A 27,655-nucleotide genomic window follows, 5' to 3' on the forward strand; every position below is an offset into this window, starting at 1 on the left:
TTTCCAAGGTGAACTGGATTAGGGGTGTTGGTTGTTTCAGTGAGTGGAGTATATCTGAGCCATGTGGCCAAATAGCGAACACATCATCAATGTAGCCAAACAGTGGGTTTTTTTGGGGCTGAGTTTAAGGCTTTCTCTTCAAAAGTGTCCATAAAGAAGTTGGCCATGGGTGGGGAGAGTGGTGAACCTGTGGCTGTCCTTTCTATCTGTTTGTAGAATGTCCCTTGCCAAACAAAATAGCCTGAGTTCATTGTGAACTGAAATAGGGCTGAGATATCGGGAGAAAATTTGGCTACAACCCCCAAAAAATGTTAAAACCAGTTAATCACAACGCCCCTCCTCCCCTTCAAAACAAAGATTACACTAAATCCATCACCATTCCCTATATCTGGGGCACCTTTGAAAATTTAACCAAAATATTAAAACAATATGACCTTGCTTCTTGTTATAAACCTTATAAGAAATTGGCATCCCTTATCCACTCCACCAAAGACCAGCCACTTCCCCTAGACCTACCTGGAGTATACTATGCTCCTTGTAGCTGTAAACTGTCCTACTTTGGCCAAACAGGCAGGACAGCAAATGTCAGGATATCGGAACACAAAGACTACATCCAGTTTCACCATTACAGCCACTCTGGGCTTGCAGACCATGCTCTGGATACCCATCACAGAATATGCTGGAAGAAAGCCACGTTATTACACCGCAGTAAATTTAAATATGAAAGATTGTTCATGGAATCAGCCTCAGCTCTAAAAAAACTTTCCAAACCTCAACAAATTTGGGTTCATGAGACTGCCCCAAATTTGGGAAGCTTGCATCTTGAGAACTTCAGCCCAGCAGCCAAGACAACCCAATATAGCCCACTAGGTGGCACCTTTAGGACTCTAGGAACAACGTCAGTTTCCCTCTTCTGCCTCATTTGCTCTTTGTAGTGCCTGCATGCCTGTGTCATGGTTGTATGTTCCCATGAAGATGGCGATGTGACATTGCCGAAATATAGGAAATATTTATTAAATTTCTTTTAATTAATATTCCAGTATACGTTGTAAATTCCTTAAATAATTTAATAGTCATGTGTTACCAATGTATAAGCCTATCTACAAGAAGGCCTTGATGTGTTCACATCTAGAATACTGTATTTGATCTGGTCACCTGGGTTTCTTGCAGATGAGGAAGTAGAGGCGAGTGATACAGATGGTGAGTAGTCTGTGGATTGCTCCCTATGAGGATTGATTGATTGAGGGTTTGTGGATTGCAGAAGTTGGCTGATAGGTGAAAAAGAGGGTATATAATAGAAACAGTTAAGTCACCAAAAGGTTTTCATAGGATCAGTGCAGGGGGAAATGTTTCAGCACTTGGCTAGGGGAGGAGGATTTACATTTTTTACTTGGAATGAGTTACTACTCATTTTTTGAGCACCTTGTCTGTTAATGGGTTCAAGGAGTATGATAGATATTGCGTGAATAGTTTGGGTCTACTGTGATGTGTGTGTTCATACGTCATGGAGGTGTCCATACAATAATAATAGTAATGGTTATATCCATTAGTGGACATGTTTTTATTTTTTTTTAAACAAAGGCAATTATTAGACCAGATAGAGTGTAAGAGTTTTGATAATACCTGTCTTCTGAATGGATGTAGTATTAAGATAGGTGGTTGTATCTTCCAGTAAAGGAAAATTTTTGATAAACAGAAAATTGAATATTACCTATAGAGATAGATACAGGTGATTAAAGTATCCAGAAAGGAATGGCTGTTATCAGATTTATGTTCAGTAGTAAACTTGATGTGTGAATACATGGAATTTATTTTATAAATTGTAGTAATTCTATTCAGAAAAAAATTCTCAAAAATTCAGTAAAGAATGGTACTGAATTCAACTCTTCAGACTCATTTTTCCTCAAACTCATATTAGCAACAAGTATGTTGCTGGTTGAGTGTTGTGGCCTGATTGGCTGAGTGGTTACCATATCTGCTCTTTGACCGAAGGCTGTAGATTTGAATCCTGTAATTGTCATGAATGTTTGTGATTGTCTTTAGTAGAAGATGAATTTTATTGCCTGGTGGGAGACCACCACCCTGCTGATTGGAGATCTGAAGTTGCTTGGAAAAGTTAAAAGTTTTTGCATTTGTTATCCAGAGCATGGCTTCTGTTTCATAAAATTAAACAAAAATACAAAAAAAAAAAATAACAATAATAATTAAATTAATAAAAAAAAATAGAAAAAAAATCCTTGGCGTGCTCATGGTACTGAACCTCTTACAAGTGGGAGCTACATTTTAAAAAAAAGTATGCACTTAGAGTGTAAAGCACTAAATCCAACAGGATCTCATAAAATAAATATTATAAAACAGAAATAAAAGAAATATTAAACAGAAATAATGCATTTATTTTTTTAATCCCAACCAATTTAGACCTACTTTTTGCTTATTTATATATTGCTATAGTTAGTTTTTGTTTCTAATTGTTTGGAGAGAAAGAACAAATCTTTGACTTTTCATCACATCACATATGACTTGTTTAAAGATGACTGACAGTTTTGAAAGAAATTTCTTGCAAATTTCATTCAAATTAAAATGTTCTTTCAAAGTTTTCTGATGATGTTGGCTGAACCAGCAAAACCATATATATATTTTTTCAAATTTACTGTTGTCTTTATATTTTTAAACAAGGCAAATTTAATTTTAACTTTAAAAAAAAAATTATCTGTCTCTGAGAGTGACAACACTAAAGAATTTTTGCACCTCCTAAAATTAGCTTTAGTTCTTCTTCTTCCATTGCTGACTCTTTTTCTTCATTAGCCTCAATATTTACACCAGAATTTTCCTGGTTTTCATTACATTCAGTACTTCAGAAAAATATCTGTGATTTCTGTTGCAAAATCTAAGATCCATTTGGTGGTATTCTACATCAATATTTCTGTGCTATTTTATAAGTTTCCATTAACTTTGTTAGCATGAAGATAACTGCCATATTTGCCAAACAGAGTAGTATCTTGTGTATTATGTGCTTTGACAGTCATTTTATTCATCTGTAGTGAATTCATATCATGGAGCTGTTGAATGTTGAGGTATTTGATTAAATTTGCACTACCAGTATCTTTAAGAACCTCTTCAATAAACTTTAAAATAGTCTTTAAAATGTTTAAACTATATCTAGCGGCGAGTTCCATGTTTTTACTCCCATAACAAATATCACCTCATGTGCCACAGTACTTTTTTTTTTTTTTTTTTTTTTTTTGTTGCAAAAGACTTGCATACAATTGAAGCCTTAATATACTTGACTAAATCATGAACATTGTGAATATTTTCAATTAATTCACAGATTTTAGCTAATTCAAATCTGTCAACTTAGAATTCTTCTTCATCATCATTTTCTAAATCACCAAAGCACCTCACCTCATTGCCTTCATTTTAATCCAAAGTTGTCAATTTCTGATAGAACAAATGTACTGTATGATTATGGAATAACTGATACAAAACTGGTGATTTACAATCATAATTGTAAGTTACCAGTCCAGTTGATCCCACAATATGCTTCTCAAAATTGATATTGAAAGTGCTCAAATGATTTTTGACCATTTCTACCAGGTGAGATGCTGAACATGAATTAGAAATTCAAACCAATCAAGAATATAAATGTTGCTGTAATTTCCATTCATTGTACTAGTTCGTTCATTGAGAGTGAGGCTAAATCACTGATCTTTCTATAATTTTTTTGAACTGACTCCACCATCGTCTCTGTTGTCATCTTTAAATTGTTAATCAACTTCATAACATCTTTTTCATCCCGAGGAAGCTTATAATCTGTAGATAGAAATTTTAAGTTCAGAGGACACATTGCAAAGATTGCAAAAACAATTCAAAGAATTGCTGCAATACTGAGGACATTGACAATGAGAAATAAAGGGTTGGTGGTCTCATTGTATGAAGCTTTGATCAGACTACATCTGGATTTCTGTGCTTGGATCTGGTCACCAGGATTTGAAGGGGATGAAATAATCTTGAAGGTACAGAGAGGAATAACAAAAATTATAGAAGAACTATAATGGTGATTATGAGGATTGACTGAAGGTATGCCAAGTACAGAATTTGGTGGGATAAAAGATGAAAGGGGAGGATATGATTGAGACTTTTAAACTGTTGAAAGGTTAACAAATTGACACTGGGGAGATTTTTTTTTCATATGGTAGAACAAGGGGAAGGAACAAGGGACTTCCCTTTGCAACTTCCCTGTAAGTTACAAAGGGAAGTAGTGAGTAATGGAGTTGGAAGTAGTTTTTTGCACGGAGAGTGGTAGGCACATGGAATGCATTGCCTGAGAGAGCAGTAAAGAAGTGCAAATGGAGGATGAGTTTTAAGGAGTGGTGTCTAGCGTTGACCTTCCATGATGAGTCTTGTGATTCCATGGAGATCAGGAAATAATAATAATATGGATGTGGGAGGGTTTCTCTCCCAGAATCAAACCTTTCAAAGAACATTATTTACTAAATTAATACATTCACCTCCATATCTTTCATCATTTGCATAATCTAAATATTTATTCAGTAACCTTGATCATAGTTTCACACATTTTGTTTATAAAAAGTAGAAAGAAAGATTAAACTCATTGAAGATTTCTTAATATCCATGAGAGTATAACAAACCTTTCTTTATGAGATAAAATGTCATTACTGTTTCTGCAGATCTTGTTTTATCTCGTACAAAAACACTTTTAGTGAAATAATTTTTCTCTAAGGCTGTTATAGGGAACGGAAAATAAAAACATAGTAGACAGTTCCAAAATGCAGGTATTGAGAAACTGACAAATGCATTATTAATTGCAAAAGTAACATCAGTTTGTAATATACTCTAAGTGCTACCTTTAAATCAGCTCTTGTTTAATGATGAAAATATGTAATCTGGCAGAAATCTTGTATAATGTGATTAATAAAGTCTTGCTTTTAAAATACTATTAAAATATATATCATTTTGCTTGCAAGTCTGAGCAACCTTCAGAATGTATGTAACTAGGAAATGAAGAACTTATAATATATAACAATAAAAAATAAACCCGACAAGTTTCATAAGTTGTTTAACTTGCATCTTCAGGGGTCAAAGGTAACTAAAGTTTAAAACACAAGAAATGAGAAATTACTCAAAATAATTCATTATATGCAGTTTTAGCCAACTAGCTGTTCATTAAAATTGAATATCCCTTGGAATATCCATGTTATTATTAAAATTGGATATTCAATTTTAATGAACAGTTAGACTACCAAAACTGCATATAATGAATTATTTTGAGTAATTTCTCATTTCTTGTGTTTTAAACTTTAGTTACCTTTGACCCCTGAAGATGTAAGTCAAACGACTTACGAAACTTGTCGGGTTTATTTTTTATTGTTATTCATCTTAATAAACATGTGGTCCAAAACAGAAACAAAACAGAATGTAATTAAATTATGTTTTGTTTTTATGAAAATTCCACATACAAAAAGTTATAAATCTTTAGTGCAATTGTCCACAGGTAAGAAACTTGGATTGATATAAAATGCATTACCATTATAGTAAAGCAGTTAATCCTATCTAAATAGTCTGTTGCATTTGTTAAAACATGCCCTCTTGTTGGTTAAAGTAGGTCTGTCTGTTTTGCAGAAAAAAATCCAAATTTGTTGAATGAAAACACCCAAATTGCTAGAAGGAAGAATCCTTACACCTCTATATGAGATCAGCTAACACATCAACAATTGAAAAGCTCCTCTCGACTTTCACATATTAAATAGGATTTGAACTCAGATATTTCCAGCCCAATGACAGTGTTGACACTGACCGAACTGTAGAAGTTCTTCTAGCTAGATGTAGTGTAACTGCTTCAGGGATAGCAAATAAGGGAAGAGCAAGAGATCATTCATCTAAACTACAAACATACTGTTGGCGGTAAGAGAGGAGTAGGATTTTTAATGGAAGATGTATTGGGGGGGGGGTACAGAATGCTGTGTAGGCATTCTAAATTGACTCCATAAGCCTAGAAAAATAGTAATCCACCCAATGATGTACTTATATGGTAGTGCCAAGTATATAGTGCTCAATTTGGCAACAGAAATCACAAGTAGGATAAATACAGGGTGTTCGGGATAAATTTGACAGTTTCGTAAGGAAAAAGAAAATCTTCTTTGTATCTATTAAATTTAATGAATTGACAAAAAAACATTACAGGCAGAGTTAATTACAATACTATCAACAAGATTTACTCAAAATAACCACCATTAGCATCGATCACAGCTTCAATTCTGCTTCGGAACCTCGAACAAGCTGATGCTACAGTCTCCCTGGGAAGGGCCGCAAAAACTGTTTTAATTTTATCCATTAACTGGGCTTTTGTATTACTGGAAGTGCGATTGGTGTCTTTTTCAACTGCGCCCCATACAAAATAATCCATGGGGTTAAGGTCTGGGGAGTTTGGAGGCCAAACATTTGGACTGGTGAAGTCGTAGAAATTTTCAGACAACCATTTTTGACTTTTCCCAGAGGTGTGGCAAGGGGCCGAATCCTGCTGCCATACATACGGCCTACCATTGGCTACCCTTGTTATCCAGGGCTTGACTACAGTTAGCAACTCCACGAACAAAGCCCGAATTCCAATGCCAGGGTTCTTCAACACCTGTTCCTGCAGATTTGCGAGGAATTCTGCTGTACGAACGCAATCAGATCGTCTGCTAGGGATCTTTCTTCTTGCTACATCCTCGTAGTCACCATTGCAAGTCTCTAGTTCATGCCTGATTGTTTTTACTGTATTCAGGGAGCATTGGGCAGCAGTCGTAATATCCTTATTTTGATGGCGGGCACGAATCATCATGATACAAGTTATTCTCTTCCATGATTCAGGTGGGTTCCAGCTATCCATCCTTTCTGACATCTTGTATATGAATGAAGAAGGGTCCAAACTTTTAAATGAAGAGAAGTGTGTGTTAATACATGTAACTTACGGAAAAATATAATTAATTATAAATATGTCAAATTTATCCCGAACACCCTGTATATATAATGCTGTCTTGACTTGAATGTATAACTTCTCTCTACACTACAGTGTGGGTTTGAATCCTGTTTATGAATTTATGAATATTTGTGAGGCTGTGTAGGGCTTGAAACCACCACTAAGCTGAGTCAAATTTCACATTTTCCAACATGTTTTGTTATCTGTTATCACTGTTGGAGAGAACATTATTAAATCCAACATGCATGTCCTATATGTTGTTTCCTACACGTCCTATCTGTCCTAATGAGACAGACTACATGTTATAGCCTGTCTCATTAGTCTTAGTAGTCTCATTTATCTAGATATTGTAGAATCATCTCCTTCTAAATTTCCTAGCCTGTAGCAACACCTCCACTAACTCCACTTCACACCAAATGGCCTCAAAGCTATTTTCACTATTGCTGCTTTCTTGAAGTTCCACATGGAAGAGACACAACTCTTCTGAGATCATCAGATGAGTTGTGTCCCACTACCTTTTTTTTCAATGCTATAATCATTATATGATTATAGTATTATAATCATATAATGGTATTATAGTATTATAATATTATAATCATATTATAGTATTATAATCATTTAAAAATGCTATAATCATATAATGATTATAGCATTTTTAAAAAATGCTACAATCATTATATTCTATTCCTTGTGAGTACATCATCCTCCATTAACTCATCTCACCGACACTACTGATTTACAGACTAACCATTTCAATACCACAAACTCTGTATACCCGTATTCCTAATACTCCTTGCATTGGTGTGTAAGCATAGTTGCTTATCCCTCTTTTCCTTCCCACAATTCCTCACACCGTTTGTTGCTTCCATTGAGGTCATCTCTTCATCCTTATATTGCCTTCTTTTGTTATTTATCTCAAACCAATCTTGATATCTTGTCTATCTTTGTTTCCCTGACTGGCGCACACATTCCTTCTTTCATCAACAATCTACCCAGCTTTGCACTGCTGTTCTCACTTAGATGCAGACCATCTGTAGCACACATTTCTCTTCAAATTAACCCATACTTCCTATACATTCTAGCTTCATTCTATTCATATAGAAGAGCAATATTTTATATATAATATATATATAAGAGCAAACTTCTATATATATATATATATATATATATATATATAGAAGAGCAATATATAATTATTGCTCTTCTCCTCAGCTCTTTACTATCATACCTTGGCAGCAAGCTCATAATTCTCCCCCTACATTCACTGTCTATAGCAACACTCACAAATTCTATGCTATCCCATTCATATTTTCTTGCAAATCATTTGTTCCAACCATCACCTATTTTCTGCACTTCCTCTCCTCCCCACAGCCTCAATTATTCTTCTTATCATTGCTCTTTTTGATGCCTGTTCCATTTTCACATCTTTTATCACAGAGTATCTATACAGCACCACACTACTTTCCACCATTTTACTGCAATCATTCATCTTTGATTTCTCTACTGCTGTCATTTCCTTCTTACACCTCCAATCACCAGTCTCTTCTCTAAATGCTCTATCACACTCCACCTCCGACCTCAATTCATTCCTCAACCTTACCAGTTCTTTTCTAATATCTTCGTTTGTGTTCATATCTTTCATATTAGATTCTTTATCATTCTGTCTTTGTTCTTCTACTGTTCCACTGACTTTCACTTCACCCATAGTATTTATATCCACATTGTCATCGATTGCTTCTTCAATGGATCACTTTCCTGCTTTTCATAACTTTCTTCTACTGCTCAATTGCTGCTCTTTCACACTCTTCTCTGCCAGATGAACACTTATTCTTTTTGTTATTTCTCGTTATTGTTATCCCTAGTCACTGCCCATGAGCTCTTTGTTCAAGTGTCACTTTGCACACATTCTCATTCCATCCACAATTTATCCATATAATCCAAGAAATACATGTAGCACACATCACATTTCACAAAATGACTAGAATCAAAATTTAATTCATTAACAGACAATGCCTGTCTTCTTACTTTCAGTACCAACAGTATGTCACTTTCCTTTAAAGAGTTTGGAAGAAAAGTGAAATAAACAAGCACACGCACACACCATAAATACCACAACCACACAACTTTTACAACTGCTCTCACACACAAACATAAAAACCCATAGTTAATTAGACAAAAAAAACTTATCTGAACCTGCAGTGTTTTGATTCTAACTTCATCTAAAATTCTCTCTACTGGACTCCTCAGATCCTGAACATATTTTACGAGATTTTGAACATATTCTGACACTTCAGATTACCTCCATAATGTATGATAAACCCCTCAAATTAAAATTTTATCCACTTTGTGAGAATAGAATGTATAATTAGCAAAAATATTAGTTAAAATTTTAAATGAGGCAGGATTTAATTATTCAAGCTTTATTGTATTTGGATTAATATTTATTTTTAGGCCAAGAAAATGCTGAAACTGATCTTCAATGTGCATTAAAAGAAATCGGGCAGCAAAAGGAAGAACTACAGAATCAAGTTGAAGTTTTAAAAGAACAACTTACTGACCAGCAAACCACAAAGAATATCCTAGAAAAGGTAATTTTATTAAGAAATAACTAGAAAGAAAAAATAATATAATTCAATGCTTATTATTACATAGCACCTCCAGGAAGTCCAAAGACTCATCGAGGGAGGGCACCTACTTTACAACTCTCTGTCTCCACCATCCACAACTACCTTCATCATCTACATCAATGCTATCTACTGCCTACTACCACCACTAGTATTTTCACAGACAATCACAAACATCCATGCCCACACCTGGATTCGAACCTGCAGCCTTTTGGCTGGAGAGTAGATGTGCTAACCACTCAGCCAACCAGGCCGGCAAAATATTTAGTTCAAAATTTTATCACTTATCAAAACAAAGCACTTATCCACATTTCTGTTTCATTTTTTAAAATTCTGATTGTATATTAAGTAAATATGTTCAGAAATATTCTATCATTAACAGACCTCCAGGCATCAGCTGATGCATTGCAAACAGCAATTCATCCCATAGTTTTAGGAGTGAATGAGCAGATTACGAAGAATTAAGTTTTTACTTAATTCTTCATGAATCATTAAGTGGCTGTTTGCCTATGATAAGTATAGGATAACAGCAGCAGCAGCCTATACTCACTTCAGACCACTTTAGGCATCCAATAAGCAGAGTAGTGGTTTCACACTAGTTGGTTACATTCATAGAACATTCATGCCTAGAGATGGATTTGAATCCACAACTTGATTGGAGAGTGGATGCACTAACCACTAGTATAGCATAAGAGTTTTCATGAAATAATTCAGTTTACAGACCAGCATGTAAACTGAGCCAATAATGCAATGGAACTTGATAATGTATCACTTTGTGTTCATCATAAAAATTATGGAAGCAACTACCATGTTAGATTAAACTTCAGTTTTACTGCCCATTGCAAGAGCCTTGCAATGGGCCAGAAGTCCTTAAGGAGTAGAAAGAGAGGTAAAATTGTTTCTCTTCATAAAGAGAGATAAGACCAAGGTTTTAAATTATAGACTAATTTGGCCAATTTATGCATGTAGAGTTGTGGATGACACCTGGAAAATATACAGATAACACTTAATCAGGAAATCATAAGTTTAATTACCTAAAGGTATACTTCAAATTTAAATGACATGACAACAATATAACACTCTCCATAGCATGATCAGTGATGAATAAACTTAATAAAATTTGGAAAAACAATAAAAGTATAATATTATCAACAGCCCTATAGGACTGAAAACTGGATCTTAAAAAAAAAAAAAAAGAAAGAAAGAAACAGATGAATGGCTTTTAAAATGAAATTCTTCAGGAAGATAAATAGAACTCATTGGGCAGAACATAAGACTAGCACAAGTGCTGCAAGATTTGAATATTCCTAATTCAACAATTAGGAGTTTCTTGCCTGGTGTTTGAGGACACTGTAGAGAGTACAAGATGTAAAGAAAGGCTGAAATTCATATGCATAAAGCTCTTAGAGCTGCGTTGGACTTTCAAAAGCTGTTGATATGAAAGAGTTTGCTTTGGACAGAGAAGGGTGGAAAGCTGTTATCCATGAGGACTCAATCTGCCTTGAGGGCAGAAGAGTTGTGATTCAGTTGTTAGTGAGTGAATGCTAATATCCAGAATCCACAAAGAATCCTACTGGTATTGACCAACAGGATTCTTTATAATGCTTCAACGTGTGTTTTTTAAAGGGAGTCATGTTTTAACAGTATACTTACATGCTAATTAGATTTTACTTAGGCTGTTGATAGGTTACCATATGACAAGTTGTTGAGAAAGATAGGGTTAGATAACAGATTAATGAATTGAAGATTTATTGTCTGATAAATATCAGCATGTGCATATAGAGTGAGAGTAGTATTCCAGCAGGAAAATCATCAGTAGTGTGCAGTTGGACTCTATTACTGTTTCATTTACACATTAATGATATTGGAAGAAGTTTAAATAAGAGTATCTAGTCAGTGGCAGATGATGTATGCAACTGCATATTCTCATTTAAGTTGGGAAGATATGGGGAATAGAGCAGAAGTTGTGGTTTTTATAGGAAATGAGCAATTGAATGGGATGCCAATTCAATTGATGTAGAGTTTAAAGTGCAACATTCAGTGTAGCTTAGCTGCTACAACCACAATGCTGTAATTGTGAGGACATCAAAATGGACTATGGGAATGTTGAGGAAAAGTATTGACTTGCACAAGTAGAAAGAGATTCCATTGTCCTTGAATCAAGCTTCGTGTGTGTGTGTGTGTGTGTGTGTGTGTGTGTGTGTGTGTGTGTGTGTGTGTGTGTTCTCAAGAATGCAGATATACTAGTCATGATCCAAAGAAGAGACCGAGATGTCTAGAATTTCAGGGGTGTAAAGACAGATTAAGGGAATGCATTTGTGAAGCCCAGTGGATTTTTGTAACTATTCAGAGTAAGTGTGACGTGATTGAGACATAAGTTGGAATAGAATTGTTGCCAGATTAATTAATGTTATGTATTCCCGTCCTATCAAACCTTTCTAATATCTTTACTCGACTGCAGATATACATACTAGCCTATAACTAGAAACATCTGTCCTGGCACCACTTTTTTCGCAGGGCACCATTTTGTCTTCCCTTCACACTTTTGTGACCCTTCTTATTGTAAAACATTCATTAAAAATCAAATCAGTGGCACAGTCAAATCCTTTGTATGTTATCTAAAAAATGCACAGCGATATACCATCCAATCTCAGAGCATTCTTAACATCTGACATACTCAACAAGCACTTGATTCCCATTCACTTATAGTTCTCTAATATTCTCTTTCTTTCTAGGATGTGCACAGCATCACTCTTACCAGTGTGAAATAAACTGACATATTAACTGCAAGTTGCTTCTCCATAATCATTTGTCCTGTTTCCTGTTTCTTGTCATATAGTGAAAGAAGTTCTTTGGATGTCCTTTGACTTGTGATATAAGAGGCCAGTAAGCTCTTATAGTATGCTTTTTTCTTTCCTTATCGCATTTTTTTTGTCCCTTTTCTGGCCTGCGTCTAATATTCGTCATACATATGGTTATTGCCTGCATCTCCTCCTTAACTTCTTTTCCCACAGTCTTAACTAATTTCATTGTTCCATTTCACTCCTCCTTTTCTGTCTGATTCTTCTATAGTGTATAGTTTTGCATTGTCTCTACCATATATATTTTAAACCTTGCCTATACTCAAACTTCCTTCCCTCACAGCAAGTCATTTTCCACAGAAAACAGCAATCTTTCCAGGTGCCTACGTCCTTCCTCACTCAAATCAAAACAAGTGACTTCTCGTTTTGATTGCATCCTTCCTGTTAGATATAAACAGATGTTTCTGTTTTCATTTCGCTTTAGTTATTCAAAGTTTTACAAAAAAAAAAAAAAAGCATATTTGGTCATCAGGTTAAATTCGTGTATAAAAATAAACAAATCCTGTTTTATATAAACATGACTTGGTATATATATATACCAGGGGGCTCTGCCCCCTGGTGCCTACAGTGCCCCCCCCCCTGAGTTCCTGAGTGGAAGGCCGGTTCTCCTTGAATCCCCCCCCCCCCCCGAGTTCCGGACTAGTTGGACCAGTTCTCCTTGAATTCTGATTACTCGAAGGGGGGGCACCGTCCCTCTGTCATGCACGTCCCCCCAGGTTCTGGGCTGGTAAGTTGGTTATTTTTGGATTTGATGCTCGGAGCTTGCTCCACCTTTTCCACGAGTCACCTTGTTGCACTACTTCCCTCACATTCCTTTCAATATCCATTTCTTTTTATTAGAGAAAAAATATCTATAAAAATAGTGCAACGTTTAATATTTTTCTATTAAAAAAAATTTATTATATAAAAATAGTGCAACAGTTAATATTTTTCTATTTAAAAATATATATATATATTATTTCCTTAAATTTTTTATATAAAAATAATTACACTATTCACACCAATATATGTTAAAAATATATGTTATATTATATTTCAGACAAAAAACGTGACACAAAAACATTACCTAAAAAGACTTATCATTTTATATCTATAGGGTAGATATATTTATTTATTATTGCAACATTATAGCAAACATAAGAAAATTAGTAGTAAAATATATACTGTAAATTCTTGGCACATTCCATTTGATAAATTCCAATTTTGTAGACCTCCATATTTCTTCGGAAATTAAATTTTTGATCAGTAATAACAAAACATAGGAGTTGATAATTCAGTATATAGCCAAACTTGCTTTTGCAAAATGCTCATTTAAACATTTATCCATGTTTTGAAAGAAAATAGAAATGAAAATTTTTTTCATCTACTTCTAGAACTTTGGTAAATGTTTTTGTTTAGACTACTCAAGTCAAAGAAGATGGAATATTATAGTTTTTCCTCTTCTTTATAAAGACTAAAAAATCTTATATAGTGAAATTTTAATGTTTTTCAATAAATATTTACAATGTTCTCAAAATTGGTTTATGAAATTCACCACATTGATTTTTGTTTTCATTTGGACATTTGAATGGTAAGTAACAACTTCATAGCGATTATATCCCCCAAATTGATAGTCAAAATTCACAAAGATATCTCGTGGCAGCATAAGATGAATGATAATCAGTTGCATGAGGTATTACAACATGTAACAGATATATTAAAAGGAGGTGGGTGATGCATATAAAATAATGTATTTCAATTTTGATAGGTAATATATAAATTAGTATTTAAGCTATGATGGATACGATTAAATAATAGACTAGTGAGTTGGATAAGAGATTGACTATCTCATACATAGTAGCAAGTTCTCTATGAATGGGTGGCATCACACAGATGATAGGGTAATTAATGGTACATTGCATGGTTCTGTTTTATGCTGCTGTAGTTTAACTTATATGTTAATGATACTGGGAGTGGTTTGCTAAGGAACATGTGCTACAATCAAAGAACTATGGATTGGATTCAGTTTATAATCAGCTGGAGAAAATCATTGATACATAATTGAATCATAAGCGAAGTGAGAAAGTGAAAGAATGAAGCTCTGTTGTATACAAGCATTAGTTTCATAGTTTGAGGACAGTAACTACACCCACCACACGTACTCTGTGACCATACGGAGACCTGTTAACTCAGTTGCAGAGGTCAGAAGCTAGATTATAAGATGGGTTTGTGTCAAACCCAATTAAATGCATTACAGATGTTAAAAAACAACTGATGATTTTCTCCAATATTTTCCATTGAATTTTTCCAGTGGTGGGTGCAATACTTGCCTATTGGCAAGGAGATTCTCTATTGATTAACAGTGGCAAGAATTCATGCTATTCATTTATAAGTTGAGAGGTATCTAGTCCTTATAAAAGTCAATTTACATTGACTTTTATTGGAATTGCAAAATTAGTGAAACATGGGTTAGACAGAAATTACTACCAATAGCTTTGGCGAGAACTAGAAAGCAGTAATTGATTTGCAAGTTTTCTGCTGTCTTTTCACAATCAATTTTGAACTTTTTTGATAATTTACTTACACTGTTTCAAACTTGAGTATCAATAGTAAAAGAATATGGAAATTTTAATGAAAGCAAATGAAATAGGGCAAGCTCATATCTAAGGTATGCATAGCCTTTGTAAGGTTTTATCTCTGATGATAAGTTAGCTAGTTACCTACACAGACCTTTATCTGAAGGTGAAATATAGTAAAAATGTCAAAACACTCTTAGCAGTAGTGATTAGGTGTTTTTTTTTTTGTTTGTTTTGTTTTGTTGTGGGAGAATTTTAATATACTAAATTATATGAAAATACTAATACTTGTATATTTTTGCTTATAAGTCCTTTTTTTAATTTTTGTAGTTCAGAATCTGTAGTCCCAAATAAACAGATTATCTACTAAGCGCATTGTAGATGTACATGCCACTTTAGATGAGTTCTAATTACACAATAGTTTTTTTCCTTCATAATATTTTTTTTATGTAGTTCTAATATTTAAGCTTTGTGATCTTGCTACTAATTTTACTCAAAACTCTTATAGCAATAGTATTCAGTCTTTGATCAGTTGATTTGTTTTTAATCCATTTTTTGATAATTGGTTTTGTAGTTGATTACTAGCAGTATATGCTTACCTTTTTTAAATATAATTTCAGATGTACAGTATAATTGTTTATATTGATTTGCAAGATTATATTGTATCACCAATATTACACTACTCTAAAACTGTAGTAAATAGTTGATTAATTTATTTGCAGAATTTAAATGATTGGAAACTGAAATTTCAAAATGAGAAGCAAAGAACAGAAAAAGAAATGGGTGAAATCAAAGAAATTCATGAAGTAGGCCCCTTTATTAAAACATTTGTTATTATTAGTAGTATTAAGGTTTATTTTGCAACAATTTGTAAACAAAGTTTAGGATCATGTCTCTTCATCCATTTATACATAACTTTATAAAACTGCACTGTTAGTAATGAAATATGAATTTCGGATCTTGACTAAACTTTGGCAAGCCATTTTAGTTTTGTTTTAAAGCTGTAAACTTTTAAGAGCCTCCATAAATCAGTTAGTGTTAATGCTCTTTGGTTTGAAAAATTTAGGGTTCAAATCCCATCTAGAATTCAAAGAACATTTATTAGAATTTCTTCAGGTGAAGATATTAGCTAGTCCCAAACAAAAGCAGCAGAGATTTTCCTCCTAGAAATTTGGGTTTTTCATAGTCATAATAGTTAACAGCCACAATATACCATGCAGGATAGGATTACCTGCCCTATCATAAGCAGTAATCAGGTTTCTAATAATCCCAGTTACTAGGCTGTGACAGGCAATTGAGCCAAAATGAAAGGGAAGATGGGCATTAGGATCATTTAGTATTATGTTCAGTTATATTATTATGCAAAATTATGCCTAATTTACAATATAGTACCAATATAGGCTTGTTAGTTCAAGCCAAAATTGTGAATAAAATATTGTTTCCTGTATTTACATGTTAAAAATATAATCAGCTATCTTGCATTGCTTGTAGGAGTTTGAAGTATTGTCTGATTCCATTAATCAATACAAAACTAAGTCATGATTTCTGTTAAGTGTTTTCCTGTGAATACTCTGAATGAATGGATTAGATCCATTTAAATGATCCTTTTGCCACTTAAATGTTCACTTTCCTTTCATAGTTTCTAGTAATTTTTTAGTGAGGTTTCCACATAAATGATAGATCTTTCTAAAAGGCACTTTTAGAAAGATTGCTTTTTTGATACCCCAGGAAGCTTTTTTTTTTCTTTACTAATAGATACATCCAGCTAGCTAGTGTCAGAGATTATAAGGTTTTAATATTCTGAGACTTAGGCTGCATTCCTGTTTTTTTGTTGATCAAAATATCTAAAATCCAATTAATTATTGATCTCAAATTCAGTAATAAATTTTATCATTTCACAATATGCTGATAAGTATAAAATTCTTTTGTCCTGGTTGACTGTGTTTTCAGGACGTCTTTACTAAATAGAAGGTTTAAAGTCAGAATGAGAGTTCTTATAAACCTAATTATACATTCACTGTCTCCTATTAAATTTTTATTTTGCATATATAAAAATGTGACATCAAATTTTTGTATAGGTATGTATATCTTCATTAGATTAGAGATTTATGTATCTTAAGAAGTGACAGAAAGAAGGAAGCAACAGATCTCTTATGTAAAGTATTTATCTTTAATGATTATTCTAGGAAAACCATTTATAACTTGCTGTATCTCTCTCTCTCTCTTCCATCCTCAAGACAGGTTGAGTCCCACACAGATAAGCCGTCCACCATTTTCTGTCCAAAGCAAGTTCTTTCTTGTCCCAACAGCTTTGAAAGTTCAATGCAGTTATAACGCCATTATGTTTTGTTAATCTTGGTCTTCCCCTGAGTCTTGTATCCTCCCTAGTGCCCTGAAATTTCAGGTGAAGAAGTCTCTGTGGTTCAATTTGCATAATCTAACCAAATCAGCAGAATTGATACTTTTTAGCAGTGTTAAAAATTGTTGAGTTAGGGATATTAAAATCTTGCATATGTTATGTCCAATGAGTTCTGTTTATTTTCCTGAAACATTTCATTTCAAAAGCTAACAATTTCCTCTCTGCTTCCTTTTTTTTTCTTTCAAGGTGCAAGTTTCTGCCTTGTAGAGAGTTGTTGGTAGTAGTATTATACTTTCTTATAATTTTATTTTTAGAGTTATAGGAATTTTGTTGTTTTCCAAATTTTATTAAGTTTATTCATCATTGATTGTGCTATGGAGTGTGTGTTTTATTATTGCTATGTCATTTAAATTTGAAGTTGCTATATACTAAAAATATAAACTATATAATATATGCACTTATGAGCCAAAACATTGTGACCACCTACCTAGTAGCATGTTTGACTCTTTTGGCCATGATAACCACTTGCACTGGTCTTGGCATTGACTCCACTAGACCAAGAAAAGTAACTTGTGGTATTCTGTACTAACTAGACAGAATAAAGTCTTGAAGGTCATTGATCCCAGAGAAAGGCACTAGCATCAACCAGCAGATACTATGTTTCATGTGATCTCACAAATGTTTGATGAGGCTCAAATTAGGACTCAAATATTATGTAGGGAGCACTTGGTTTGGATGCACTCTTCAAACTCTGCTTGCACAATTGCAAGAATTTGACATGGGTAATCTTGCTGGAAGAGTCTGGATCTTATAGACCCATGTTGTCATCAGGTAAGGCAATACCTGGTCCAAAACAATTCCCAGATAAGAATTATTGGGCAGGGTGTGTTTATTGGGGGATGAGAGAATCCAATGAAGTCCATGAGAGCAATCCCCATAATGCTATAACCCTGCCCAACCTGTTTCTGGCCAGCCATGGTAGTTTAGTTGGCCAGAAATATCTGTATATAGTATACTGAAGAAGATGTGTATGAATTTTTTGACTCATTAGTGAAGGCAGCAAAGAAAAGGAAAAGTTTATCGTTGTTTGAAATCTTAACAGCAGAATACAAATAAATACAGACATACGGAAATATTTTGGGAAAATTTGGAGAAAACATAAAAGATAATAATAATGTACACTTGCTAGATTTCTATTCAGCATAAAGATGTGCACCAATTCACAAGAAAAGATGCAAGAAATCAGAAAAGAGTTGTTGACTGTGTTACAGTTGATAATGATATCTTCTTTCTGTTTCAGGACACAAGAATATGCAGGGAATTCAAAATTGGAAGTGATCACCATTTAGATTTGAGCAGGATATGATTGAACACCATATTGAAAAGAAAAGGGAATAAGAAAGTTCTTAAAAAATAATCTAAGTTGAGCAGTTTGCTTAGGATATGTGTAGACTCAAGTGCACAAATATTATTCAAGAAAAAATGAAAGATTGAAAACAAGAATGAAAATTGGGAGATTCATTATCAGGTTCTGAAGAAAACATTGATTCGGTTAGAAAGGGCATGTGATGAGGTTGTCTACAAGGATAGAAAAATTAAATGGAATCAGAAAACTAAAGAGACAGTTAGGTAAAAGAAGAAAGTATATCACAAGGAGTAACAAGTAAATCAACATATGCTCTGAGCGAATACACAAAAAATAAATGTGAGAAAGCAAAGAAATGTGTAAAAGCAGTTGAGCAAAGATCATGGAAATACATCAGGAGTACATATCAGGAAGCTGGTAAAAATATAGAAGATAAATATCAGGAAGTAGAAAGTGTTTTCATTTAATTATAAATTAAATTAAAAATGCCAAGAAATTATATTCTTGTTTAATCCTTTATCCAAGTGTAAGCAAACGTTTGCCCATGAACTATCTTCATGACTAGCTACTTCTACCTTCTTCTTAGCAAGTTTCTTTTATTCTCAGACTTAGCATTCTGCACAATAATTGTAACTCTTTTGGCCTGCTTCTTATAATTTTCATAACTGACATCATCCCTATGCACATGGTATTCCTTCCCATTATCTTTTCTTGAGAATCCCTTACTTAACACGTTCGCTGCCAACTACGAGTATACTCATAATTGGTATATGAGCCTCACAAGTCAACTACGAATATACTCATATGTCGATTACCAACCGCTGCAAGATTACTTGTACTGACCTTGAAGAAGTGAAAGTGCTTGGCATGCGGTAACAAACTATACCCAAGGAGCATGGCAGTGAACGTGATGCACATCCATTTCACTCTTACTCCATTTATTCTTCAAACTCTAGGGACATATTACAGTAATGCATAATTTACATATTTCTTAAATACTTCTCATTCACTGCTAATATCCCTCTAATCTAGCACTGATACCATGGGAGAGAACCAAGTATACTCCTCAGTTGGTCATAATTGCCTGCTTTGTAGTTCAGAATGGAACATCTATAAATTTAACCACTTCCCAAGTCAGTGCAGCATGATACTGTCACATCTTTAACTGAAACTCCTGCTGATACTATAATCAGATCTAACACGCTTTCACTCTTTTTCCTTCTCTCACACTGCTTGAAGAAGTTGTATCACAATAGCTCAATAAATTCAGCTTCATTCTTTTCAAGAGATTTCACCACTTCCCAGTCAATGTTAAGATAATTAAAGTCACCCATGATGATTACTCATTTTGCACCCATCATATTTATTCGGTAATGCATTTCATTGTCACTAGCAACTGATCCACGAGGTCTGTAAAACACTCTACTATGTATTTGATCTTGTTAGACTCCACCTCACGCCAGATGGCTTCAAACTCACTGTCATATGGAAAATTGCTTCTAGTGTTGCAGTCATAGCTTTCTACCATAATCGGACTGAAATTATTCAATATCAATAGCAGACAATTCTCTTCCTCCTCTCCTACCTTGTCTATCCCTCCTCAAAATATTGCATCCTTTATACTCAATACCAGTTAATATATCTGCCTTTGATAGCCAGGTCTCACTAATGCCTACAATATGAGGCCCCAGTGCATTCACCAAAGCAACAAATTCTACCCCTTGTTTCTGATTCTCCTGGCATTCATGCACAGACATAATAAGTTACTCGCACACTTTTTTGTATGCTCACTTCTATAGTCTTTGTGACTCAGTTGGACAACTTGCAGATCTCTCTTGTTATCTAATGTAATACCTTATTTATTGCATACATTCTTGCACATGCTGAATAAGTCTGAACTGGATGAACACACAATTGTTCTTTTCTCATTATCATTTCCAAAATAATGTACAATTGAGATTGCTTTGGCAGAAAATGGCCTGGTCTACAAAATAGTCAGTATTCAAAAAAAAAGGTAAAACATGTGATTATAGGTTTCAATATCAACATTAGTAGCAATATGGTATTATAATCCTATTATATATCGAGTAAAATACAGATGTTGTGTGAGTAGGAAAATTATATATGTATGTATGTGTTTTTAAGTACTGATGCATCAGGTGAATGTGAAAGTATCTAGTCCTAAGTGAACACATAATAATACTGAGTTCTCAGAGCATGGAGCAAACTATTCTCATTCAGTAATAATGAATTCCCAGTGAAAATTATTTACATTTTATGTTGAGGTGATGTCAGATTTGTCTTTACAGTCAACAAAGTATATAAACTTTTAAATGTCATCATTGTGTAGAAGTATAAAATCACATTATAAATTAGCAAAATTACTGAGAAAAAAAATAATATGGAAAGAAGAAATATTATCTCAACCCTTTGTCATTATTATTACTGGATATTATGTAGTGAGTACGTGCCTAATCTTCGTGAGACCAGCTTTGACATAGAACCAGTGCTTCATATCATCGTTTAGTAATAACATATGAAAGTCATGCAAAAAAATAATAATAATAAATTTTTTTCAGCACACTTTATTGCCTCTTATACTCAAGATGTCATATTTTCCATGTCATTTTGCCTTTGAAGACATCACCTCATGTAATATAACCAGAACATTTTTTAAATTATCAAATGAAAAGACAAACATTTCAAAACAAATTAAATCTGACTAAATAAAGAGTAAGAGGTGTTGTTATTGACTTTCTTTAGAGTAGACTAGCAAAGAAGTCAAAAATATACATATGCTGTTAATAGGAAAAATGTTTTCTTTATTTACAAACATTAACAAAGCTGAATAATATAATCTGTTCTATTGTCATTTAGTACCTTTCTTCTTCAAGGAACAAATTCAGAAAGAAAATTTTCATTTAAATCTGAGCATAAAATCTCATTGTGTACATTATGCATGACCTCTTTATTACTGAAAACGTAGTATGTAGTATATTATAGAAGGGAGAAGAATAATGTGTATATTTATACTTAATGCTCAGTGACTTTTATTATATGTAATATAAATTTAATTTCATGCAGATAATACAGTAATTAAATTAAATAGAAAATTTAGTTGACAGAAATCTGAAAAGTAACAAATGAAGTTTTTTTTTTTTTTTTGTTTATAATTTACTTTTGCTTGTTTAGAGAAAATGTTTACATTATTACTTTTTTTCCCCTTCCCTTTCAGAAAGAGATTGAATCACTTCAGGCAAAAATATTAAAAGGAGTTCTCCCTACAAATGAACAGGTATGAAACCACAGTAAGTTTATAATTAGATAATAAAGATGATACTTAACACATATTGGTTTCAGTTGATAGTTTTAGTTATTACATAAATAATACTGATGTTTAAAACTATTTAAGGGCATTAGAAGTAATAAGCAGATCTCCCTATATATCTTCCTATCCAGGAGGGAGAATGAGGAGGATAATTCAGCCGTTGGACATCAGGAAGAAACGAGCAAGAAAATGAGTGGTAATTGTTGGGACAAATGATCTGAGTAGACATAAGGAGCATGTGAGGGCGAATATCAGGAGGTTATTGAGAAGAGTGAAAGATAACAGTGTGCCGCCAAGGAATGACAATGATGAATTGCAATGGAGAGCCAAAATCATGAATGATATGCTAGCAGAGCTGTGTGAGGAGAAGAGAGTACAATTTGTTGATGTATGGCATGTGTTTGAAGGAAGAATGAAATTATATAGGTGTGATAGGTTGCATCTGAATGGCTTTGGAGTGAGTGCACCAGAGAAATTGTTGCTCGATGGAAACACAGTGTGTGGAAGTACAGTGTGTGTGTGTGTGTGTGTGATGCATGGAAGAAATGAAGTGAAAAATCAGGAGAGTGGTAATGAAGAGACAGAAGTGCTTGGCAGTGAAAACAGTAGTAGTGTGAGAGAGTGATGAAGAGAGAATGAGACTGTAAGAGGAACAGGGAAATGGGATCCTAAATAAAGATAAATTTAAAACACAAAGAAAAATGAATATTATAAAACTGATTGGCAACAAGGAAACAGGGTATAGGGAGAGTGGATGTTGAAAGTGGCAGTGAGTGTGTGTATGAAGATGGAGTATATTACAATCTAGGTTGAAAAGTTGAGACTGAGCAAATATATGTGGTAAATGGTGATAATGGCGATTAGGCAGGTGTTGTGGAGAAATTGCAACCAAGTGGCTTGGAGAGGTCTGGTTGTTGACCAAAAATGAATTACGGTGTTTGTTTACAAATAGTAGAAGTATCAGAAATGAGAGAGATGAAATGATTTCACTGATTGAGTTTATTTGCTCCAAAATCATTGGAATAAGTGCAACATGGTTGAATGAAGATGATATTTTAATGGGAATAGAAATGGAAGGGGTGCTTAAGGGTAAAAGCTGTATAACTGAGAGGAGACCTCCACATAGTCTTTAAAGGAATGCGGAGAACTGACCAGGGCTTCTGACCTAATGTCCAATCCTCACCTTCTCGTGGTGCACCCTGTTGGGTATCTACTTGGATACTGAACGAACGAGGATGGGCTGGCAATTTGGGATTTAGCCGACCAAATTGTATTCTTATTGGTTAAACCAAAATAAAAATGATGGTACAACATGACAAAATTTCATGCCGGCTGGGGCATCACCTGGTTAACAAGGCCCCCGTTGTTTTCACCAGGGAACCAGGGCAAACAGCGATAAGTCAGCTACTGGAACAAATCTGAAAACCAACCCCAACTCAACATCACCAGAGTTAAAGATCGGTACTATCAACGTAAGAAGCCTGAATGGCAAAGAAATGGAGCTAGCTGAGGAATTAGATAAGTACCAGATCGACATAACTGAAACAAAAAAGACAAAAACTGGTGAGTGCTTTCTGAGCAATAAATACAAAATGTTATATTCAGGAAATGACAATCAAGGAAAAGAAGGAGTAGCCATAGTATTCAACACAAAATACGAGGCTAATCTTCTTGAATGGCAGGCAGTCTCAAGTAGAGTGATGTGGGCAAATATGAGAATGGGGAACTTGACAATGTGACTTATTTGTGCCTATGGTCCCACAGAAGGTTGTACTAAAGTAAAAGTGGAGGAATTTTTTGATGCTTTAGAAAAAACAACTGAACACAAATATTTTCCTCAATATTCCTGAGCAGAAATCCAACAGAACATGGACTGGTTATTACTAACATCATGTTCCAACATACAAATGTGCACAAATTCACATGGAGAAAAGAGGCTAGGAATAAGAAACGTCTCATTGCCTATGTTATTGTTGATAGTGATGTTTTCTCCCTGGTGCAGGACACCACAGTGTACAGAGGATTTGAAATTGGAAATGATCACTGTTTAGTGTTGAGCAGGATAAAATTGAATTTCATATTGAAAAGAATAACATGTAAGAAAGTTTTAAAGTGAATAAAAGTTGAGCAGCTCTCAGATGTGAACTGTAGACTAAAATACACAAAGATTATTGAAGAAAAAATGAAAGAGTTTGAGAACAGGAATCAAACCTTGGAGATTCACTGGCAAACTCTGAAGAAAACATTGATTGATTCTGCCAGAGAGGCATGTGGTGAGGTTGTCTGCAAGGATAAAAAAATCAGAACTCCCTGGTGGACACAGGAAGTTAAATAGGCAGTGAAGGAAAAGAAGAAAGTATATCAAAAGTTCCTGTCAAATAAATCAGCTTGTGCTCTTAGAGAATATAGAGACAAATGCAAGAATGCTAAACACTGTGTAAAACTAGCTAAACAAAAGTCATGGGAGGACTTTGGCAAGAATATAGAAAATAAATATCAAGAAGGTGGCAAAATATTCTGGAGGTTGTTGAAGAAGCTTAGAAATGGAGGAAAGAGTGCTGTAAAAGGAGTTAGAGATGATAAAGGTGACATGAAAACAGGTGAAAGAGATATCCTTGAAGTATTGAGTAATTACTTCGAAAAATTACTAAATGAAACAAGCAGGGATATCAAATGGTAAAAAACACTGACCAGGCATGCAGTCAGGAATACATATCCATACTTGAAGTAGAAAAAGCCATCAAAGGCTTGAAATGTGGAAAGGCAGCTGGAGTAGATGATATTTAACTAGAAATGCTGAAGTATGGTGGTATAAAATTCTTCCAGTGGCTGCACTGCATAGTTCATAAGGTCTGGACAGAGGGACAAATTCCCAATGATTGGAGTAGAGCTCTCTCATAGTACCCATATATAAAAAGGGAAATAAAACTGAATGTGAGAATTATAGAGGTATTTCCCTACTGAGTGTTCCTGTCATGATCTATGCAAGTGTATTTGAGAAACAGTTGAGAATTGTGGAAGAAAAGCTTGGTGAAGAACAAGCTGGATTCAGGCCAAATAGAGGCTATCAGGATCATATCTTCACTTTACAACAAATAGTCGAGAAAGCATGGGAATATAACAAAGATCTGTATTTAAGTTTTGTCGATTTGGAAAAGGCATATGATAAGGTGCCAAGAGAGAAGCTATTCAATACGCTGCAGTTATATGGTGCCAATGGGGCATTATATCAAGCAATACTTAGTCTTTATTTGAGTTGTAAGTCAGCAGTTAGAATTGAAGGAAGTACAGGAAGATGGTTTAATGTTAAATCTGGTGTGAGACAAGGATGTACGTTATCCCCTCTGTTATTCATTATCTATATGGATCACATTATGAATGAAAGTGGTATTAAACATGATATCAGAATTGGAGATGTTAATGTCAGCTCTTTGCTTTATGCGAATGATGTTATACTTCTAAATAAATCCGCTACAAGTCTGCAGGAGTCCCTGACTAAATTGAATAACTGTTGTAATAGATATGGTATGAAGGTCAGCAATAAAAAGACAAAGACAATGAAAATAGGCAGAATCATTGAAAATGTCAACTGTGTTGTGAACAGGGAACCTGTGGAACAAGTAAAACATTTCAGATACTTTCAGGCACGATTTTTAGTGAAGATGGTAAATTAAATATGGAAATAGACAAAAGAATCAACAAAGCTGGTATGGTAGGAAGTCAATTGAATAAATTCCTGGAATAAGAGAAATTAGTCGGAACACTAAATTAGCTGTATACGAGACAGTGTTCAAACCAGTTTTAACTTATGGATCAGAAGTAAAACACTTGACCAAAGACTAGAGACCGCAGATATGAGAGTCCTGATAAAGATTATAGGTGTGAACAGATGGCATCAATGGCAATATCATATTAAAAACGAGGATATTAGGAAAGAATTTGACATTGCTGGCATTCAGGAGTACGTTAGCAGAGCTAATCTCAGGTGGTATGGTCACTTAAACAGAATGGGCGAGGAAAGATTAGCAAAACTAGTGTTCTCTCCAGGTTGGCAGGAAAACGACCCAGAGGAAGACCAAGATATAGGTGGATTGATACGGTACAATGTGACTTAGACGATAGAAATATAAGATCTGATAATGTTGGAGTCTTGACAAGTAACAGACTGATTTGGAGGAAAATTGTGGATAGGAAGTTAGTAATGATATAATTTTTCATGTAGTACTATCATATCCTGTACACCCTTTTGGGTACATGGCAGGAATTTGATGATGATAGAAATGGAAGAATGCAGCATTTTTCTCAAGGATAGAAAGGATAGGAAAGGAGGGGGGGGGAGTGCTGCTGATAACAGTAGGGGAATTATGTTCACATAAGGTAGACATGAAAGGGGGAAATAGTGGCAATGGTTATAAGGCAGTGTGGTATAACGTGGAAGTTGACAGGAAGACATATTTAGTTGGATGATGCTATAGGCCCAAAAATGTGGAGGGTGGTGATCAAGAAATTTATAAACAACTTGAATTAGTGAACAGAGGAAGGGTAATTATTATGGGTGATTTTAATTATGGTAGTATAGATTGGAATTAAAACATATCATTTGAGAATAAGGAAAATGAATTTCTCAAGTTCTTGAGAGATAACTGTCTTAGGCAGTATGTCAAGAAGGGCACACGAGGATCAAGAGTTTTAGGTCTAATCATTTCATCAGAGGATATAATTTTGAGTGGGGTTTCACACTTTCCTCCAGTTGGTGAGAGTGATCATGAAGTGATCGCCTGGGTTGTGGCTAGCCATATGCAGACTTATGTGAGGAAAGGATATGTATGGAATTATAAGGCTGGTGATTATGACAAGCTTAGAAGACAACTTGGAGCTATAGCATAGAATGAGGAATTGAACAGTGAGGAAATAAATTCTGCTTGGGAATTGACAATGAAATACATAACAGCATCAATGTATTCCGAAAGCCAAAAAGTCTGAATAAAGTAATTGCAAAATGGATGAATGAGGAGCTAAAGCATGAAATCTGGAAAAAGAAGGTATTTTGGAGGCAGTACAAGATGAATAACGATAATGATCTGTTACATGAAGAGTATAAAGTATAAGCCAGGAGCATGACTCAGTTAGTAAGGAAAACAAAAGTACAGTATGAGCAGAAATTGGAAAATTAGGTGAAGGAAAATCCCAGAGAATTTTTTAGATATGTGGCAAGTAGAAGGAAGAATAATTATGGGAAGATGATGTTAATGGATGAAAATGGTCGACTGGTAATGTCTGCAGAAGACATCGTTGAAGTATTCAGGGATCAGTTTATAAGGGTGTTTCATCCTGATCAGGGCAGAATCATGAAGAACCTAAGTGTAGAGGGCATAGGAGAGGATGACTTGATTGTGAGTGAGCAGAAGGTATTTGAGGAATTAAATAACCTTGATGTCAATAAAGTGATAGGATTTGATGACTTATCACCACACATCATAAGGGAATGTCCCAGGGAATTGGTGGTTACATTGACTAATTCCTTGGAACATTCCATGGAATTGGCTAATCATATGCCAATCTGCATATCTGGAATTGTGGTGA

At 34.4% G+C, this 27,655-nt stretch overlaps 1 protein-coding gene across 9 annotated transcripts in view; it reads left to right on the forward strand.

Annotated features, from left to right (window-relative positions):
* The window catches only part of LOC150092408 (FK506-binding protein 15-like), a 398,069-nt gene that overhangs the window by 249,828 nt on the left and 120,586 nt on the right, over positions 1-27,655 (forward strand). For all 9 annotated transcript variants that reach the window (XM_090415127.1, XM_090415130.1, XM_090415126.1 and 6 more), the window contains 3 exons: positions 9,431-9,567; positions 15,742-15,825; positions 21,980-22,039. In XM_090415127.1, the coding sequence (XP_090271253.1) occupies positions 9,431-9,567; positions 15,742-15,825; positions 21,980-22,039 (281 nt within the window). The remainder of the gene's footprint in view (positions 1-9,430; positions 9,568-15,741; positions 15,826-21,979; positions 22,040-27,655) is intronic.

Source organism: Typopeltis vanoorti, chromosome 26, assembly GCF_054136105.1.
Source record: "Typopeltis vanoorti isolate ZY-2024b chromosome 26, IOZ_Tvanoo_1.0, whole genome shotgun sequence".
NCBI lineage: Eukaryota > Metazoa > Arthropoda > Arachnida > Uropygi > Thelyphonidae > Typopeltis > Typopeltis vanoorti.